Genomic DNA, 20686 nt, shown 5'->3' with positions numbered 1-20686 from the left:
ATTGCTCCATCCTACAGAATCTTGGGATTTAGCATTTTATGAGGTATTGTCAGCCCTTCATGTGCACAGATTCCATCATCATCATCATCATCATCATCATCATCATCATCATCATCATCATCAACCACGGATTGAACCACCTGTTGCTTGAAAATTTTCCAAAAAATAAAAATCCCTAATGCAAACTTTGATATTGCCATTTCATATAAAGGACAACATTTTACTACACCACTGAATTTAATGGGACTTGAGCATTGAGGTATTTAGATATCCATGAAGGGGAGGGGGGTTCTTAGAACCAAACCACCACAAAGGCCCACTGCATTTGGAGTTGTCTGCCAGAGATCTCTAGTGCCTCCCCAAAACTACATATCCCAGGATTCTGAAGGATGCAGTTGTGGCAGTTAAAGCTGAATCTAAATGCTATAACTGTGTAGTGTAAAACTTTGATTTGTGTCCCCAAATGAACCAGTAGCAAGTGAAGGAAGTGAGTTTATATTTTCTTACAGATTTTTCTGTGAAAGACCACTGTGAACTTGTTTCTAGCACTGTTCACCACTTTCTGATGGAACAGCCTGGCCCTTTCTTCTTTGGTGCAGCATCTGCCAATGCTTTCCACTCTGCTCTAGATATATTCTGCATCACATTATATGTTGTCTTCACATTTAAGTGCAACGCAGATAGATTTCCTTGTACTATATATCTGAAAGAGGGCTCCAAACCAAAAAATGGGACAGTATAGGCTAATAATTTCATATAATATATGCCATTTCCAAATCCTTTTGCTGGAATGAAACTGAAGAATATGTGGTCTGAGTGTTGTGATTTAACTACCTTATTTATTTTAATCCTTGCAGAAGTTTAAGTATGGATCTTGGAGATTAAAAGGAAGGGCATGCAAAATATCACTGGATGGAAACAGAAGGCAGAGACCTGGGGGATGGGGAAGGGGACAACGGCATCTCTCCTAATAGCCAAGGATGTGGTTTCAGGAAGTTACCTAAGGCTACAATGAAGGAGATGAAAACCATATGCTCATATACTTAGGTGATGATTCTCCATGCCCAGTGAATTAAAGATCTCTGTAAATCACAATAAGCCTGAGTAATGAAATTAAGCTCTTGCCAGAGCAGAAAGAAATAATGGCTGTCTATATTGGAAACCCTATTAAATCTCTTGGAGGTTTGTATACTTTGAAAAAAAAAGATTTAAAAGTCTCCCTCTCTGCTGTTATAAACAAACCTTGAGAATATCCAATGGGGATGTATTCACTCAAGGCAAGTATAACACTTTGAAATCACATTCACTGCCATGGAATGATTCTTATGGAATCATGGGATTTGTAGTTTGGGGAGGGAGCTGGAAATCTCTGTTAGAGAACTCTAGTGCTTTAGTTCAGGGAAGTGAGCTAGATAATTCCAAGTCTCTTAATCAAACCACAGACTCCAGGATTCCTAAAGATGAACTGATATTGAAGTGATATAACTGCAGTGTGGATACACACACCTATGCTTAGATAACCAAAGTAAAAAAGTGCAGGTGGATGTGCTGAGGATGCATAGAGAAAAACAACAGTGCAGAGATAGCTGATCTTTACACGCCTGTAGTTATTAATGTATTATATTTAGCTTTTGCAAAATCTGAATGCCCCATATACATTGTGGCTCTATGTTTATTAGTCCATAGTTGAATGTACATGTGTTCATACAAGAATTACTGTTCCTCCCATTATAAAGTACTAATTCCCATGGGTTAAATCCAATTTCTAGTTCAAACTTGAATAGATCTGCAGTCCTTAATTAATTTCTAAATGGTGAGTTGACATTTAACTAAATCTCACTTATTTACTGGATCTACTCTAGATGTTGTTGCTGTGTGTGCCTTCAAGTTGTTTCCAACTTATGGTGACCTTAAGGTGAACCTATCACAGGTTTTCTTAGCAAGGGTCCTTCAGAGAAGGTTTGCCCATTCCTTCCTCAGCCTCTGAGGCTGAGAGAATGTGACTTGACCAAGGTCACCCAATAGGCTTCCACGGCCAAGCAAGGATTCAAACCCTGGTCTCTAGAGTAAAATAGACTAATGCTCAAACAAGTAAGGCATGCTGGCTCCCATCTATTCTATATAGGACAAGCAATTGGATTTAAACCCATATATCCATTCTGATCTGGTCGAAACCTTATATTGTAAACCACATAATGTACACAATGTAAATCACTTTGTTATTAAGAAAGCAAAATCAAATCATAGTTATTTTTCTGTATTTGACCTGTAAGGTTTCCAAGTATTGCCGGCAGAAGTATAAGTAGGTAGATGTACTAAAAATAACAGAAAAAGATTACCCCATTAAATTATTCTTGCCAAAATAACATTAATTTCACTGTATTCCAATAAAATATACATCATCTTGGCCTTCTCCCTGCTATAGTAGTACTGTTGTTTCCAGACATTTCCCTATGTTTTAAGCACGCAAGGTTCTAATAAACTCTAATCATTCTGTTTTATTTTATGTTATGTTTACTGTTGGCCCAATCTTATCCTTGTTTCTTACGATGTAAAAAGAACTAATGCTACAGGACTTTCCAATTTTCTAAGCTGTAACATGAACTCCTGAATCTTCTATCCATTTTTCTCTTAACTCATCTAAAGAAGGAGCTCAACTTTCTCTTAGGATTTACTTTATCAAAAGAAAAAAACACCTTCTAAAATGTGAAACAGTCTATTATGGTTGTGGCTGGCATCTCAGAAAAAGAAATTCAAGCTCCAAATGAAATTTCCCTGTGAGTGAGCTACATAATTAAAAATAATGTTAATTATTTTTATCCCACCTTTTCCCCCAGCAGAGGATTCAAAGTGGCTTACAAGTCTAAACAAAGTACAGCTAAAAAGCTATTAGTACAAAAGTTTAAACAATAATTAGCTTATAATGCTGTTTAAAATACAAGTTAAAAACAGTTTAAAAAGATATTTAAAGCATATTACAGCTGCCTCTCCATATCCATGGATTCTTTATCCATGGATTCAAGCATCCACAGCTTGAAACTATTCCAAAAAGATAAAAATTCCAAATAGCAAACTTTGATTTTGCTATTTTACATAAGGGATATTATTTCAATATATCATTGTATTTTATGTCCATATGCAAGCTTGCCCAACTCTTGAGGTCCTTGTGTGTGTATGTGTATTTTGTGTGTGCATGTGCATGCCCTCAGATCATCTGTTGACTTATGACAACCTGATGAATTTCATAGGGTTTTCTTAGGCATGCAAAACTCAGAGGCAGTTTTGCCTGTTCCTTCCTCTGAAATATAGCCTACAGCACCTGGTATTTTTGGTGGTCTCCCATCCAAGTACTAAATCAGTACTGACCCTGCTTACCCTCCAAGATTAGACATGATCTGGTGCCTTTACGGTATTAAGACCCCCCTTTTCTTGAGGTCCTTAGAGAAGGGCTTTCTCACAGCCCCACCAATGTAACTGTCCTGTTTAGTAAAAACATGTGATAGGGCCTTCTTGGTGGCTGCTCCTGGGCTGGGCAGAAAGTTAGGCTGACCTCATCTGTAGTCTCTAGTCTCCTTTTGCTGGCTGGGAAAAACAATTAAAAAATTTAATAAGCATTTGGAAATTAACTGGGTGGGCAGAAATGTTTTTAATGAGATTAATGTGCGGGCTTTTAAAAATCTTTACTTTTACAACTTTTAAATGATTTTATACTGTTGAAAATTGTGGATATTATAACATGATAGGTAATTTAATTGTTTTTTAAACTTTTGCATCATCAGATTTTAAAATTATTTTTGTGCTTTTTAAACCTTCGTTGTAAGCTGCCTTGGACCTGTCAGGAGAAAGGTGAGATGAAAGTAAATGAACAAATGGAGGAATGAATAAACGGGTTTCCTCATATATCTGTGTACTATTTCCTGTGAAAAATGGAAAAGGGGGATTATTTCACTTGTCTTGAATTCCAGAAAATAGTGCCTTCTGGAGGACAGGAAGCCTTATAAAAAGAGGCTGGTATCCGGTTAGATCAGGTTAGGTTTTTTTTGTTGTGCTGTCAAGTCATTTCTAATTTATGGCAATCCTAAACTGAATTAAACATAGGATTTTCTGGGGCTGAGAATGTGTGACTCACCCAGACTCACACAGTGGGTTTACATGGCCAAGCGGTGAATTGACCCTTGGTCTCTAGAGTCATAGTCCAACACTCAAACCACTACACTATACTTTGCATAATCATAAACTAATATTGTCATAGAAAGGTGAATCACGATGTTGCACAACCCTCATATTCTCAGGATGGGAGCAGAGATGTAGCTATGTCTCTGACACCATTGTACAATTGGAACCAGCAGTATGACTGCTGTACAACATGACCTAATGTACAACTTGTCCCGATGTGCATTGGAACACATTGAACATTGGACATGTTGAGCAATGGGACTACCTCAGTGCACAATGGGACAGCTTAGAATAATAGAATCATAGGCGGGATACAAACTGCCGCTTTGCGGCGCTTCCCCACCGCCGCCGTTTGCTCCGCGCGGGAGCCGCAGCAGCCAAACCACGCGGCTCCCGCGCAGAGCAAAAAAGAAGCTCCATTTCGGAGCTTCTTCTTGCGGCGCACTGATGTCGCGAAGCGCCGCCGGCGCATTCGCGATGTCATAGGCGCCGTGACACGTCTGGACGCTATGCATCCAGTACGTAAAGATGGCGGCGCCCATGTAGAAGGGGCGCCGCCATCTTGTACGTATAGGATACGTACTAGGGTTAGGGGGGTGCGGAAGCACCGCCCCTTCCTAACCCTAGTATGTATCCTATACGTACTATATGGCGGTTTGTATCCCGCCATAGAGATGGAAGAGATTACAAAGGCCATCCTGTTCAAACCCCTTCCATGCAGGAAGACACAATCAAAGCACTCCTGACAGTTAGTCATCCAGCCTCTGCTTAAAAAACCCCAAAGAAGGAGATTCCACCACTCTCCAAGGCAGTACATTCCACTTGCAAACAGCTTTTGTGTGGGTTGTATGCCTTCAACTCATATCCAACTTATAGTGACCCTAAGGTGAGCCTATCATGGGGTTTTCTTGGCAAGATTTGTTCAGGGGAGGTTTGCCACTGCCTTCCCCTGAGAATGAGAGAATGTGGCTTGTGTAAAGTCACCCAATGTGTTTCATGGCTGAGCTGGGAATTGAACCCTGGTCAGCTCTTACCATCATGAAGTTCTTTCTAATGTTTGGGTGGAATCTCTTCTCCTGTAGTTTGAATATGTTGCTCCATGTCCTAGACTCTGGAGCAGCAGAAAGCAAGCTTGTTGCTTCTTCTATATGGTATCCTTTCAAGTATTTAAACTCAGCTATCATTTCACTTTTTAACCTTCTGTTCCCTCGGCATCATGGTATTTCACTAGCATGATTGTGTATCATGACAAAAACTCCATCATCATGATCATACACATTGCAGCCTCTGATGTAGGATCTCACTATCTGTTTAAAACCTTGCAATTTTCTTTATTTCACACACTGACAATAGGAGCTCAGTAATTAGGGGGCCAATCAGGTAATTAGTAAATGGGAGGTTTCAGTCATGGGCTTCATCCTGGCAAGAAAAAAATCCCCACAGGAATGGACTGATAATGTCTCTTCTGTGTATTCAGAGAGACAAGGGCGTGGTGGGTGCCTACTGAGAAGCTATGTTGTGGACTTGCATACAACTCACCTACATTATTGTTTGTCAAAACATTACTTGTGCTTTTCAGGATTATGAAATAGCAATATGTAAAAGAAAAATTCATAACAAAGTTACTTTGACTGTCAGCAGCACAAGGTGAGAGGATTACAACTTGAAAGGCAGAACATGCACATGTTTACACAGAAGTAAGTGCTGCTGTGTGTCAAATGGGATCTCTCCTGCTTTCTAAATTCCAGGGTGGTCAGGATAAAAGTCAAGAGTAGAAAATCCACTCCCACTTCCTACAAATACTGAGAGTCAGATTCAGGAGCTAAAAGCCTCTGACACCAAAGACATTTGTATACATTTTCTGATTAATGACGTTCAAAGTTTAAAGGAAGCAAAACCCAATGCTCTTAAGGAAAAGGCATGAGATACAAGATGGCTCTGCAAACGGAAATCCAATTTAAATGATAATGAAAGGAAAAGAATTTTCAGCACAACGACCACTACTCAATTTCCTGTCCATAGCTGCAAAGTTATTCTGCTATTCCTTACTTTTCTTCCTTGATGTATTTTCACAATTAAGAAAACAAACAAACAAACAAAAAGAGAACTGTGAAAGGGAAGGGTTTATTAATTGATTGATTTGCAAGCATTTATATACTGCTTTTCAATTTTAAATTTAAAAAAACAGATACAATAAAGTAGTAGTTAAATCAAAGGATAAAACAATAGAAACAGTAAAACCAATAAAACCATTCATTAAAAAACAAAGGTAAATAACAGAGTTAACAGGAAAATGAACAGAAAATGCTTGGCTAAACAGACATGTATTTTAGTCGGTGGTGGAACACCCACCTAATTTCAATCATAATTCAAGTAGGCCAGATCTACTAAAACTTATGCTACAACTTCTTTCATACAATTAGTCTCAAAGGTGCTACAAGATCCCTTTGCTGAATGATAATGATTTATACTTTGACACAGGTGAATTTCCAAGTCTTCTCAGAACACGTGGGATTTGGGTTTTCATTTGTTTCAATTTTGGTTTAATTTATTAGTCTTTTAGGAATACAGTATGCTAAATTACCGGGAAATGCTTTACAAATATGTTCTGGATAATTTAAAGAACAATTAAATCTTTTCTTAGGGTATAGTTGATAAACTCCAACACAGTGGGAACTTCTCTTGTCCAAGCCACAAACATATGAATACAATCCCAAGACTGAGCCGAAACCAGATGTTTCTCTGACATCTTACACAGGTGCCTACAAATTCTGATAGAATGTAAGAAACTTTATCTTTATGATAGTATTGGCTGAGTTTTGGTTTAGACATTTTTCCTCCTGCTTAATCCCTCAAATACTGCAACCAGTCCTTAAAAGATGTATACATTCATTTGTTGTTAATTAGAGATATATTAAACCTATTCATTATATTTAAATATATACTCGATCACTGACATTCCTATTGGTAAGAAAAGCAAAAACATATGCTCAAGTTATGAGTGGGTTGACATCAGAGTTCAACCAAAGGGGAGCCAGAAATTTATCAGATAGGCCTCAAGTTGCCCTCTTTTACTATAACTGGGAAGCAAAATACCATTTCATTGTTAGCTGTAATCATTGGGTCTTGATACAAATGGCATCAGAGGAATACTGGAATCATATAGATACGCAGATGCATTGAGCCATACTTCATGGCTGATTGATACACACACACGGTATTGCAATATTCAGAGTCCAAACAACAAGAGCAAACAAAAAGAAATAAAAGAAACACAGAGGAAAAGAAATAACAAATAAATCCCTTATTATTAACCTTTATTTATGAAGCGCTGTAAATTTACACAGCGCTGTACATACAATCTTTTAGTTAGATGATTCCCTGCCCTCGGGCTTACAATCTTACATGTTTGCAACTTTAAAAAGTACTCCTAATGTAGACAACATCGGAGTGTCAGCCTAATTTAACTACAAATAATTTGGGCCCTTAGCATCAGCTGGGGTTTGGCTCCAGGATGCCTCCCCCATGGATACCAAAATCTGTGGGTGCTCAAGTCCCATTAAATTCAATAGAATAATAAAATGGTGTCCCTAGTATAACATAGCAAAAATTGAGGTTTGTTTGCTTTTTGAATTTATATTCTTTTGCAATTTTTTCTAGCCATGAATGGATCCATGGATAAAAAAAATTGTGGATATGGAGGCTGACTGTATACAAAACCAAAATCATATTCATGTGTAAACCATAAAAAAGCACTTGAATGCAAGTCTCTGAAATGTATGTGCTAAAAAATACAGTAGTGGCAAATACATTTAAGGTTGTAATGCTGCAGGCTGCAGCCTATCAGGCATCCTCCAATGGAAGGTAAGATGTTGAAGAGATGGAGCAGCAGCTCTTCCCTAGAGAGATGGCTGCCAGGTCACAGGGCATGGCCCTGAGTCTTAAGGCCTGGTTTCTCTTCTCTGTTGCTCAGGGTGATAACAGGAAATTTCAGGGCAAGAGCAACTGTCTTGAAAGGAAAATGTTTTATCTCTTTATTTGTCCAGCATGCCCCTGATACGGCAAAGCACTTTGGACCAGCCACTGTAGAAGCATAGAAGCATAGAATCAGAGTTGGAATAAACCACGAGGGCCATCCAGCCATGAATGACTCTGACCTAAAGGCTCTCTAGGGGTCCACCTAACCACCACATCCCCCTTTTCAATCAACATCTGGTACCAGAACCAAGTGGCCTGGTTAGTCTGAAGACTTATGCATGTGTAACTTCTCCTGTGAAAGTAGTTAATGTACATGTTCATTTTTACTTTAAGGTCATAGCAATGCACATGTGGTGCCATTTCTCAAGCAGATGTGTACACTTGATTGATGGATGTCCACCTTTCCCTGCTTACGTTGGCAATCACACTCCCTCAGCCTCAGAGGAAGGGAAAGACAAACTCCTTTTGAACAAATCTTTTAAAAAAACACCTGTGATAGTGACCCCACCATATGGTTGCCATAAGTAGGAAACAACTTGAAGGCATAAAACAACAAGTAGTTATTTGATTGCATATAACAAAAAGATTGCATAGCAAACTTCACATATAACTCCACATGCACAGGTTTATGTTACACAAGGCTAGTGTAGAATCTTGGTGAATAGAAAGGGGTGGTCAGCACAGGCAAATATGGAATTCTTTGAATGCAGTACTATAAGATTGCTCTTGGATACATCTACAGTCAGCCCTCCATATCAGAGGCCTAGCCATCTGTGGATTGAAATATCTGCAGATGGACCCACCTCATTATCCTCAATGGCAGTGCATGCACATGGCAGTGCTGATGTGGTCATGTGCACATCGCATGCCCATAGAGAATAATGGGACTAGCAGTCTTGCAATATTTGGTATCTACTGGGGTGGTGGTGGTTGTCCAGAATGGAACCCTGACGGATATGGAGGACTGACTGTAATTCTATGAAGTGTCATGCGTGGGAGCTAGAAAAACTGATCAAATATTCTTAAAGCTTTCTTTTTATTAAGTTTAATTGACCATAACAATTTGTTGTTTTCAGTGGACTCCTTTCTTGATTTGTTTGACTTTTCAAGTGATGCAGAGGACACCCCCTTCATCTCTTTCTATGAACAGACCTAGGAGACCACAAGTCAAGGGAGACTAGCTTATAATATATCAAAGAAGAGCTATTCAAGTGATGTACACAAACACATTGTATAATCCTTAGTACAATTAATATTAGTATAATTGTTTTAAACTGCATAGTGCTTCTTTATGATCACTATGTCTTTCTAGAATACTTTCTTCTTTTAAATTTTTCCCCCTTCCTTTGTCCATAATTATTTGTCCCCTCACTGGTTTTTCTCATTTACTACTTATTTAAATGATAACCTTTGTTATTTCACATGTTTTGGATTACAGCTTCCATGATCTCTCACCAATAGCCATGCTGGCTTCAGGGAACTAGGCCAAAGGATTTCCCATCATTGTTTTAATCAAACAGAATGAATTAGCAGCAAGAATGCATAACAGGAATTGTGATGTTATTAAGTTTTTCTCTGAAAACATTTGAGGTTATTTGGACCCTGTCCAGCTGGGCCATTTTGTATGTACTCCGTATGTACTAGGGTTGCCTGGGGGCATCTCTTTTAGATGCCCACAACCCTAGTACATATGGAGTACATACAAAATGGCGGCGCCCTGTTCACACGGGCACCGCCATTTTGACGTAATGGCCGCGTCGCATCAAAATGGCATGGCACGGCCGTTACGTTTTGGTGTCCTTTCTGCGGCACCAGAAGGAGCTACGTTTTGGAGCTCCTTCGGCCGCGTGTATTGCTGGCATGGCCTTTAAACAGCCATGCCAGCGATACAAAGAGAAAGGGGCCGAGTGGCCCCTTTCTCACTTTCCCCGCCGCTGTCGGGGTGTCCTTGGGGCATGAAGCCCCAAGGACACCCCTTTCTAGGCCACTGAAGATTCTACACTAGGCTTGTGGCAGCTGAGGCCCCAATCCGTTGGGGAAAGGGGTGGGTGCAGGCCGCCCCAAAGGGGCAGTCTGTATCCCGCCTTAGATACATTACAGTCGGCTCTTCCCCTCTGCAAGCTTGCCACCCACAGACTGGAGCATCCGTGGATGGCCTTGCTCCATTCTCCCCAATGGAGGTGCATGCACACAGCTGCACCAACATGGTTGCATGCTCATCGCACTGCCATTGAGTAGAGCGGGACTTGAGATCCTATGAAATTTGCTATCCAAAGGGGTGTCCGACACAGGACTCCCATGGATACAAGGGGCCGAGTGTAATTTCTTATGTATTCCATCCCACTGTAAGGTCTGCTGCATCCCACATGGCTTCGGAGGGCTTCCAGAAAAGGTTGGGAATGGAGGTAGTTGTGGGGGAAGAAGAAAGAATGAGGAAATTTCTCTTCCATGGCTGTCACTAAATTTATCTTAGGATATAAGCCACCAGGTTTACCAAACAAAATTATTTGTCCTACTTGTACATGGGAAGCATGTGTGTTTATCATCTAACATATCAGCAGCTCTTCCCTTGGTAGCTCTGCTAATCATTTCCAGTAACGTTTCTCCTCTCATTGGAAATTTCTCATTGCTATTAGCCTCATCTGTTCCCTCTTAATATTCTCCTGAAGGGATCAATCTACGGAAACCTTCAGGGCATCCGTCTGAAGAGAAGATAGGGGTTTATCCTATCAAATGTCTCCAATATGCTTTCAGAGGCACAACAAGAGGTATGTTGGTGCTGAAGGGCAGGTATTGATAACTGAAGCTAAACATAATGGATATGCCACGTACCCTAATAGCATTAAAAGTGCATCATCAATTCCTTTGTAGTGCACCAGGGAGACATTTGATTATGTGACAAGAAAAAATAGGAATGAGTATTGATACATTTGCAACTATTGGCAAAGCAGAGTGAAATACTATACAGTGATGACAGTATACAAGGTAGTAACATATTTTTTATAGAAAATAACACAGCAAATTTACCACAGCACATTTCCACTGTGTCTTTCTCATATTTTATTTTAAGAAGTGAGACAGAGAGGACTAATGTTGGCTGCCCTAGCATTACTTCATTCCAAACATTTCAAAGCTATCTTGTAAGTAAGTTCTACCTAATCTGAATCAAGGCTGTTCGTTGCCCTTCTGAGGCTTTCCTAATAACATATTTTAAAAGCCTTAAAATATGAATAAAAGCAAATGTAAGGGAATCACAATTTTAAAAGGAGCTTCCCTGTTAAAGAGATTTTTGTTTTTTTTTACTTTCAGCCTTCAGGACTCTTAAGCACATCCCCTGAAGCCTCCCAAAGGCCCAAGGTCCTCCCGAGATTTGTTTATTTTTAAAATTCAGGTTGATTTTTGGGTATATTTTAAGCCAGCCCACAGCTCTATAACTGCTGGCAAGTGTGGCAGTTTTCTTTCTTCAACTGCTTAGAATCTCCCCAAAGTCTCCAGACCACCCCAAATTATTTTTCAATATTTTGAGCAGATTTTTCTTTGCTGGTTTGCCTGAAAACTGTCCCAAAGCCCTCCAAAGCACATATGAATGCACTAGTTTGCTTTCCTCAATCTCTCAGAGACCCACCTTTCCATCATATTTGCCAAAATGGCCCAAAATGCACCCAAAATGTTCCAATGCAGGCCATAAGGCATGCATGGGGGAGGGGGGACCCCATAGTTGTCCTTGCTGGCTGTGAAATACAACACGATTATCCAGTTCTTACACAAAACACAAATGTGTTGAGAGGTTGCAGTGTTTATCACTGTAAATTTCAAGATATTTTTAAAAATGCAAACAACATTTTTGTTGACCTGGAGTATTTTCTGGGAGCTTTTGACACCAGTTGGAACCTTTTCTTCCCTACCTCAAGGGTTCACCCTCAAGTGTGTTTCTTTTTAATTCCATGACATATTAGAAAAAAACAAACATCTTGTCTCTTTGTTTTTTCTCCTTTAAATTTTTAAGAGTTACAGTGCACCAATGCATCAATGAAATGATACATTTGCACTATAGCTCTAAGAGTTAAAAAAATAAATAAATCAGAGAGTGCCCTTCAAACTATAGACCACCTCAGCAAAACAATAGTCTGGTTCATATATATGGGACAGGAGGGGGACTCTTCCAATATATACATATATGTAAATATATATATGTATATATATATACAGTGGTACCCCGGGATACGAATGCGCCGCCTTACGAAATTTCCGGGTTACGAAAAAAATCCATTAAAAAAACTGTTCCGGGTTACAAAGGTTATTTCGGGTTACGAAAAAATTTTTGGTGCTTTTCGGCGCTTTTTCACACGAAATCGCGGCTTTTCCCCATTAGCGCCTATGGCATTTCGGCTTGCGAATGCTTTTCGGGTTACGAAAGCGGCGGCGGAACGAATTAATTTCGTAACCCGAGGCACCACTGTATAGAGAGAAAGAGGGATGGAGGGAGGGAGGGAGGGAGGGCTGTACATACGGGTAGCTCAACGCCGCCCCTTTGTGCCCCAGCAACCATACACCATGGCCTCTGGAAGGAGCAAAAAGAAGCCCCAAAAAGGGGCTTCTTCTTGCGTCCTAGATCATAAGCACCATGGCGCAGCATCATAGTGTCCCTTCCACACAGTGCCGTTTGGGCACTGAACCCAGTGTGTGTCATCATAGCACACACTGCATGGATGTGCCATAATGGCAGCTGGGTGGCGCTGTAAGGGCTTCGAGCTTAGTTTTTACTGCGCATACAGGCCAGATAAAGAAAGAGAGAGAGAGAGAGAGAGTCCTCCTTCCATATATTTATATATATTTATGTGGATGGATGGATGGATGGATAGATAGATAGATAGATAGATAGATAGATAGGAAGAGTCCCCCTTCCATCCCCCAAAATAATAAAACAAGTAAATGCAGAGGTGACAAAAAGTAGCAGAGCCCATCACTCAAAGCTTAATACCAAGGACGTAGCCAGGATTTTAGGAAGGGGGGGGGGTCCAGACTAAGTGCCACCGTTATAATGGGGCTTGGGTGTGGCGGCGCAGCAGTACACACCATTCATTTTTCTAATGGAAGGGGGGGGGTCCGGACCCCAAGATCCCCTCCCCCTGGCTACGTCCCTGCCAATACATCACAAGAACTTATACTTATAGTCTGAAACACTGGATTCACAATCTGCCTTCTGTGGATGGAGAACTCATGAAAGGTGTGTCTGCCTGGCCCTGATTGTGTTGTCTCTCCCTCCTCCCTCAGCACAACAGGCCATCCCATTTAACAGGGCCCCTGAATCTATTGTGCAGCATCCTTTAAAATGGACATATAAGTGAGAAGCTGCACGATAGGTTATTACCAAGTTGGATCCAGCATGAGCTTCTGGTAGGAGAATTCTCATTCATCATGTAAAAAGAAATGGTGCAAAGAGGGAGACAATATTCATAAATTCCTCCTTCCTTTCTGCTGCAATCCCCTCATAAACTTTGAAAATCTGCTCTGGAGCTTTGGAGGGCTCTCTAGAACAGTGGGGACAGTGGCATTGGAGAATTCACACCGGTGGAGGGTTAGTTCAAGATCATTCCTGCCCGCACTGCCAGAGGAAGCATCCTGAGTTGAACTCTTCTTAGGACCTGCTTCAACTAGTGGAATAAAAAGGACTCTAGAATGGAGATCATTGTGTTTTTGACAATACACAGTACATATAATGTCTCTGGATGTTACTTGTAAGCCATCTTGGAGGGATTTGTATCCTGTAAGGTGGAAAATGAATGGTTTAAATTGATCCACACACATATGCAAGCTACTACCGATATATGTGCCACGGCAAAGATATGCTTATGCTTCCTTTTGTATAGTTGAACCTCTTTCCTGTCGACTTCATTGGCACTCCAACATTTTAGAATTATGGGAGGGGGATGGATAGCCATGGCAATCATGCTGAATTTACTGCCACAATACATCCCTTTCCATTATATTTTCTAGCATGTGTTCTTACCTGAAAGTTCCCAAAGCAGCTTCCTCCAGGAAGGGTGACATAACTGACAAAGGGAGGCCCAAGTGAGTTTAGTGACTGGTATACCACGGTGCCTTCACTTGAAAATACACCTTTCTGTTTCTGTTTATTCTCCCAGAATTCCTGAAGCATTGCCACAACATTCACTGAAAAACATATTTTTTAAAAAATGAAAATAATGACAATAATTAAAACATATATTTTACAAAATGATGTTTGATGCACTAATACAGTATCAGACAGGTTGCCCATATAAGTATGTAGAGGAGGCTGCGGCCCAATATTAAAGCATTTATTGCTTTACCTTTTAAATGATATTGGTGATATTGCATAAAATAATACTTAGAAGGGAATTTTGGGGAAAACTGGGGCATAAATATTCAATTGGGTAGAAAATTATTCAATTCAATTGTGCAAAGAATACTAAATTGTTGTTGCTGATATGTGCCATGAAGTTGACTCCAACTTACGACAATCCTATCATGGGGTTTTCCTAGCAAAACTTGTTTAAAGAGGGTTGCCATTGCCTTCCTCTGAGGCTGAGAGTGTGTGACCTGCCCATGATCACCCAGTGGTTTCCATGGTTGAATAGGGATTCTAACCCTGGCCTCCAGGAATCCTAGTTCAACACTCAAACCACTACAACATGCTAAGTCTAAATACTAAATACAGTTACACAGTTGTTATTTGTTTTCTAAGCCTGAAATTTGAATTTAGAAAGTCATTAGGTCAAAGTATTAGGATTTCAGCTGTGCAGGGGGAATATATATGATGGTCTTCCTCTTCCTCCTCCTCAGTCCCTAGCAGAAACTAAGGGGCTCAACAGACTACCCGAAAAGGGTGGGCTGGAGCCGTCTGTTTTAGCTCCTGAGGGAGCCTGCAGCAGTCAAACCACGTGGGCTCCCTCTGCACCAAAAAGAACCTGGAAAAAAAGCTTCTTTTTGGTGCACACGGGAGCCACCATCATTGCGCCATTAGCGCACTGTGGTGCCTCAATGACGCAAGCATCCATATGGACTAGGGGTTGGGAGCATGTAGTTGGTGTGTGCTCCCAAACTCTAGAATTGGTGCCACCACACTGCTTCCTGCCCATCTGTCTCGGGCCTAACAAAGCATTGCCTCCTTATTTACAGCCTGGATCTCTCTTTCCTAAGGCCCAGAGATACCATACTGCAGGTCTGTGTCAATAGAGCACTGCTAGAGAGCTATATAAAAAACTGAAATAATTCTTTCCAACCCTCCCCATGGTTACAATACGTTAGAAAATCTTCATTAATATTCTTCTCAAAGGAAGCAAAAAATAATCTTAGCAATTTTTTCCCCACTGCAAAAACATTTTCTAAGACTTTTCATAATTTGGGATTTACTCTGCCAAAATTGATATGCAGTTGTTTACTCAGAAAACAGCATTTTCTGCACCAAATAATGTGTGTGAATTCGGCATAGAACAAGTCCCCAGTTACAGCTTTTTCCTATGCAGAAAAAAACCCTAACAGCTAAATGCAAATTTTGCACCAAATAAGTTCTGAACTGCCAAGACTCCTGTTATTTCAGGATTCTTCTTGTCAGGGTGTCACAACACTTGGGAGATTATCGCACTGGGTTCTGAGAACGTTCTCATCATGTGATGAGAATGGAACGCATTTGAGTATACCGCACGTATGTGTTCCAATCGGGTTCTCAGAACGATTAAATGTGTTCCAAATGTGTTCCAGGAGGGTCCAGATTTGAATGTGTTCCCAGCGAGCTGAAACGTGATGAAAACGTTCCAACAGAAGTGTGTGCGGTATTCTTATCCGTTCTCAAATCCGTTCCCTCATTCCTCTGTCTCCTGATTGGCTGAAAGAATGACAGGCAGGGAGGCAGGGAGACAGGGAGGCGAGCGACTGCAGTGAGGGAAGGTGTGTGTGTGTGTGTGTGTGTGTGAGAGAGAGAGAGAGGGGGGGGGGGGGGGAGAGGGGGGGAGGGAAGGAAGGAAAAAGGGAGGAAAGGTGGGACAAGGAAGAGAAGAGGAAAGCAGGGAAAGAGAGAGAAAGAGAGAGGGAAAGAGGAGACCAGAGCAGAGAGCAAGAGGGAGAGGGTCTGGCTGCTTCTGGGGGGGGGGGGGGGCTCTAGTGTCATGTCCAGTGGGGCTCCTGTGCTGTCACAATGCAGGAGGCAGGGATGCCCAGGACCTTCTCCTCCTTCAATCCAGGAGGGAACCCACAAAAGCTCCTCTGTTTGGAGCACCACACAAAAGCAAGCAAACAACTCCCAGAATTCCATAGCAAAGAGCCAGACAAGAGTTAAAGCGGGGAGGGAAGCTCACAACCTGAAGGCACACATTACATGCACACACACAGGAGCAAAAGGGTGTCAAGGTGCCAAAAAGGGGAAATGGGATGACATCAGAGGACTCTTCTTTTCTAACCGGTTTAAAGAGCTGCAATGGCTGCCGGGGCTCTGCCCTTGGTCCAGTCCCCTCCCTTTCCCTCCGCTTGAAGGGACCTCCGTGGAGTTCCCTTAAAGCCCAGACTGCCAAGGAGGGGACTCTGCCCTTGGCCCATCATGTTACATAGGTTTTATCCTATTTTCTTCAAACATATGCCAGCATATGAAGCCCCAACGTTTTATAGGGGCTTGCCTTCCTTCCCTCCCAAGAGAATCCTCGGACTCCCTTCGGAGGGAAGACAAGATGGGGGGGGGGGGCGCTTGCCTTCCTTCCCTCCCAAGAGAATCTTCGGAGGGAAGACTTCTCAGTGAGGCTGAGAAGCACTCTCCCGGCCAGAGTCCCTAGGCTTACTGAAATCCCCCACCTCCCTTCCCCATAGAAATCAATCCAAAAACTGAGTTTAAAAGGAGCAGAGGCGAGCCCTTTGGCTCTGCATCTGGGAGAGATTTTAACCTCCGTTTTTGGATTGATTCCTATGGGGAAAGAGGGAAGAGAGAGAGATGGCAGGACATCCCCATAGCCAAGCATCCTCTGCCTCCCCAGAGGAAGACCCATAGGGCTCACTACTCTTTTTAACCTCCGTTTTTGGATTGATTCCTATGGGGAAAGAGGGAAGAGAGAGAGATGGCAGGACATCTCCATAGCCAAGCATCCTCTGCCTCCCCAGAGGAAGACCCATAGGGCTCACTGCTCTTTTTTAACCTCCGTTTTTGGATTGATTCCTATGGGGAAGGGAGGTGAGGGATTTCAGTAAGCCAAGCCTCCCTTTTCCCTCTTTCCTGGGAGCAGCGCCTCTCCCAAACCGTCCAACGACTGAGTGGCGACGTCATCAGAACACAGCCCACAAAACGTAATACAGCCAACCGTTCTGAGAACGGTTTCAAGAAAAAGGAATCACAGTGCGGTAAACTGCCGTTCTGATCACGTTTTGATTACTAATGCGGTAATATCCATTCCAGGAACGTTCTCATCACGTGGTGATACGGAACGTTCTCAGAACGCAGTGCGATAATCTCCTTGAAAAAAAGTTTTTCAACCCTTTTGCAAATACATTTAAATATTATGTCAACCTACACTGCACTTAATGATCTCACTATGCCATTGCATCCCCTGCTGCCCTTACATATGTTGATATATTATGGGGCATATCATTAATGCTGAAAGTTGCTCAGCCAGAGTTCCTAATCACAGGAAAGCCTATATATATATATATGGTGGGTTCCCCACTGCCCTCAATGCGAGGGGAAGAAGTGTAGTAGAGCCCCACTTTCTCATTCATGTGATTGCTTATTGTGCAAGAGAGAAATGTCTGAATGGGGCTATAGTTATTCCTGAGTACCAAAGCCAAAGCTCACATCTCTGCAGCTCTGTTCCAAGTTTGGTGGTGGTGACATCTCATTTAGAAGGCACAGTGATTCTTCTTCTGGCTTATTGATCTCTCCTTTTCAGCAAAGCCATATGCTGTCAGATGGGATTTTCAAATGTTTCTTTGGATAATTTTACCTCATCTGTTTAAGATCCATTAATTTTTTTAGTGGCTGAAAATATGATAGCTTGCCTGTGGTAAATGACTGGTGTGATAAAAGAGGGCAACCTGTGGTGGTGAACCCAGCTCGCAAAAACACAGTTAGAGAATTAGGTTTTCAACCGTTGTCAGAAGTCAATAAATTTAAAGATTTTTTTTTCTGTTTCTCAAAAGGGGTACAATATAAGCATTTATTCTGCGCCATCCAACCAAAGTGATGATTGGCACTCAAGAAATCCAATTTTTATAGCCTAGTTATACTGAAAAGCTGCTCTCTATGTGAAGCACAGAATGTTAATGTTGGGCTAGCTTCTTATTCAGTGGTTTCTGCAGATGATCTAAGTGGAAAACATAACAACTCTGTAAAATAATATGAATAATAAAACCTGGCTTGACCTACTCTTTCAGAAGGGCATGGAGCTCCCTTGCCCCAATTAAACCAAAATGAAAATAGAAAACATATGGTTATCTCAATCGGTGATGGTAGAATTAAGCTTTGACACAGAGTGAACAAAGGTGAAAACCCAAGCTTTTATTAAGAAAAGGGATGGGAAAAAAAGAAAAATGTTTTTTTCTAAATTAAAGTTGGATCATTCCCTTGAGACAAGCAGAATTTATTAAGTGCTTATTTAATGTGCCCTGCTACTTGCTGTTGATCTCTGAAACTTATCAAAGCAATCTAGTAGATGGAGGTATGATTGGTGACTTGTTGCTTTTATATTAACCAAAGACAATGCTTTCTTTTCTGTGTTTTCACCTTTAATTTATGAGAATACAAACATTTTAGGTTGTGGGAAAATTTCTTAGTCTGCAGTCTTCTACCCACTGATTCTTAAAAGTCCCATTGAACTAAATAGACATGTTTGGTATTGTACTCTGAAAGAACTCATTCTAACAATATCTTCTCCGCTGCAAACCAGGTTTGAGATCTGGTCTCCTTTAAATATTCTTAAGGAAAAACTCAGACCTTGGGATGTCAGGTCTGAAAATTAATGTTATGGTGTTAAACATTAGAAATTAACTATTTTCTTCCTTTCCACCCCAGCCCTGTTTTTCTTTTCTAAACTTAGGCCTTGTACAGACCGGCACTTTGTGCTGGCCTGTGGGCAGTTGGGGTGCAGTGTCCTGACGCTGGATGCCCTGACTCTGTTCCAGGTTGTTATGATGCCGTGTGCCATTCCAGATGGCGTGCAGCATCATGCTGTGCCTTTGTCGCTACATCCAGATGATGTAGCACCAAAGGTGAGCCATACAGCAGTGCTGCCGTGGCTATGCACCATTTGAAAGGTGCAAAAAGGAGCCACTTTTTGCGGCTCCTTTTTTACGCCCTCCAGAGGCCAGATTGGGCCACGGCATGAGGTTGCCATGGTCTTGATCCAGCCAGGAAAGGGGTAGCTGCACGCCACCCCTTTGGGGTGGTCTGTATAGCCCCTTAGTGTCCTTCTGCTCCACAAATTCAGCTATTTGACTTGGGCTCCAGAAAGCACTCTGCTTCCCTGTCCTTCCTCTCTAGTGTCTTCATCAAGAGATCACAATCGATTCTAGTGCCATGTGACACATTTCCTCTTATTTTAACGTTTCTTCTTCAGAGGCAGCAGGCCTTCATGCTTTACTGAATATGAGAGAGGTTGCATCTATACTGCAAAATTAATTTAGTTTGACACTGCTTTAACTGCCATGGCTCAATGGCATGGTATTTGTAGTTTTGTGTGATGTTTAGTCTTTGAGATCTCTGTGCCACCACAAACTACATATCCCAGGATTCCACAGAGATCTCTGTGCCACCACAAACTACATATCCCAGGATTCCACAGGATGAAGCCATGACAGTTAAAACATTGTCAAGCCACATTAATTCTAGAGTGTAGCAGAGGGGGGGGGGCAGCCTAGTTCAACACTTTCTATTACATTCTAACAACCTAGGTCAATGAAGTATATTGTTAACTTCAGCATTAATTGTGGAATCTGGAAAATTAGGTGAAATCATTGAGGGGGGGGGGAGGGAATGAATAACTAATGAGTAAATATATGACTTAATTCCAAGCTCTGGAAAATGTCTGTATTGGGGTTGTGTGTTTTGTTTTTGCTTTTTAAATCATCTCAAAAATTAATCTGTCTAAGCTTTGAACTGGACAAGAATTACGGCAATTATTTCAAATTACCAAAAAAGTTACAAGCTAGGTTGTACTGTATATACGTTGCCAAAAGTATGAGCCCAGAGTGAAAATGAAAGGGGGGGGGGGATAGATACCAAGGGTCTGAGCATGACTAAATTGGGTATCTGTATTTCAACGAGGCTGACATCCACAAAAATGCAGTAGTAGTGACTCAGGGTGTACCTGCAGTACCACATTCACACTACAGAATCATAGCGCTAGTACTGTATTCCACTACCATGAACAACCATGGCTCTATATAATAAGACTCCTGGGACTGGAAGTTTAGGGACATTTAGAATTCTCATAGGATTCTATTGCTTTTCCAAGCTACAAGATTCAATAGATTCCAGCTCCCAGGATTCCACAGAATGAAAGCATTGCAGTTAAAG

General features: G+C 41.4%; 2 protein-coding genes across 2 annotated transcripts in view; one reads left to right on the top strand and one right to left on the bottom strand.

Annotated features, from left to right (window-relative positions):
- The window catches only part of LOC121920651 (leucyl-cystinyl aminopeptidase-like), a 409227-nt gene that overhangs the window by 108610 nt on the left and 279931 nt on the right, over positions 1-20686 (top strand). The gene's annotated exons all lie outside the window — the stretch shown is intronic.
- Positions 1-20686, bottom strand: part of LIX1 (limb and CNS expressed 1) — a 58360-nt gene that overhangs the window by 23204 nt on the left and 14470 nt on the right. Inside the window, exon 2 of the mRNA XM_042448333.1 lies at positions 14165-14328. Within this exon, the coding sequence (XP_042304267.1) occupies positions 14165-14328 (164 nt within the window). The remainder of the gene's footprint in view (positions 1-14164; positions 14329-20686) is intronic.

The sequence above is a fragment of the Sceloporus undulatus genome, chromosome 2 (genome assembly GCF_019175285.1).
Source record: "Sceloporus undulatus isolate JIND9_A2432 ecotype Alabama chromosome 2, SceUnd_v1.1, whole genome shotgun sequence".
Classification (NCBI taxonomy): Eukaryota; Metazoa; Chordata; class Lepidosauria; order Squamata; family Phrynosomatidae; genus Sceloporus; species Sceloporus undulatus.
This window is presented reverse-complemented; position numbering and strand designations above follow the sequence as displayed.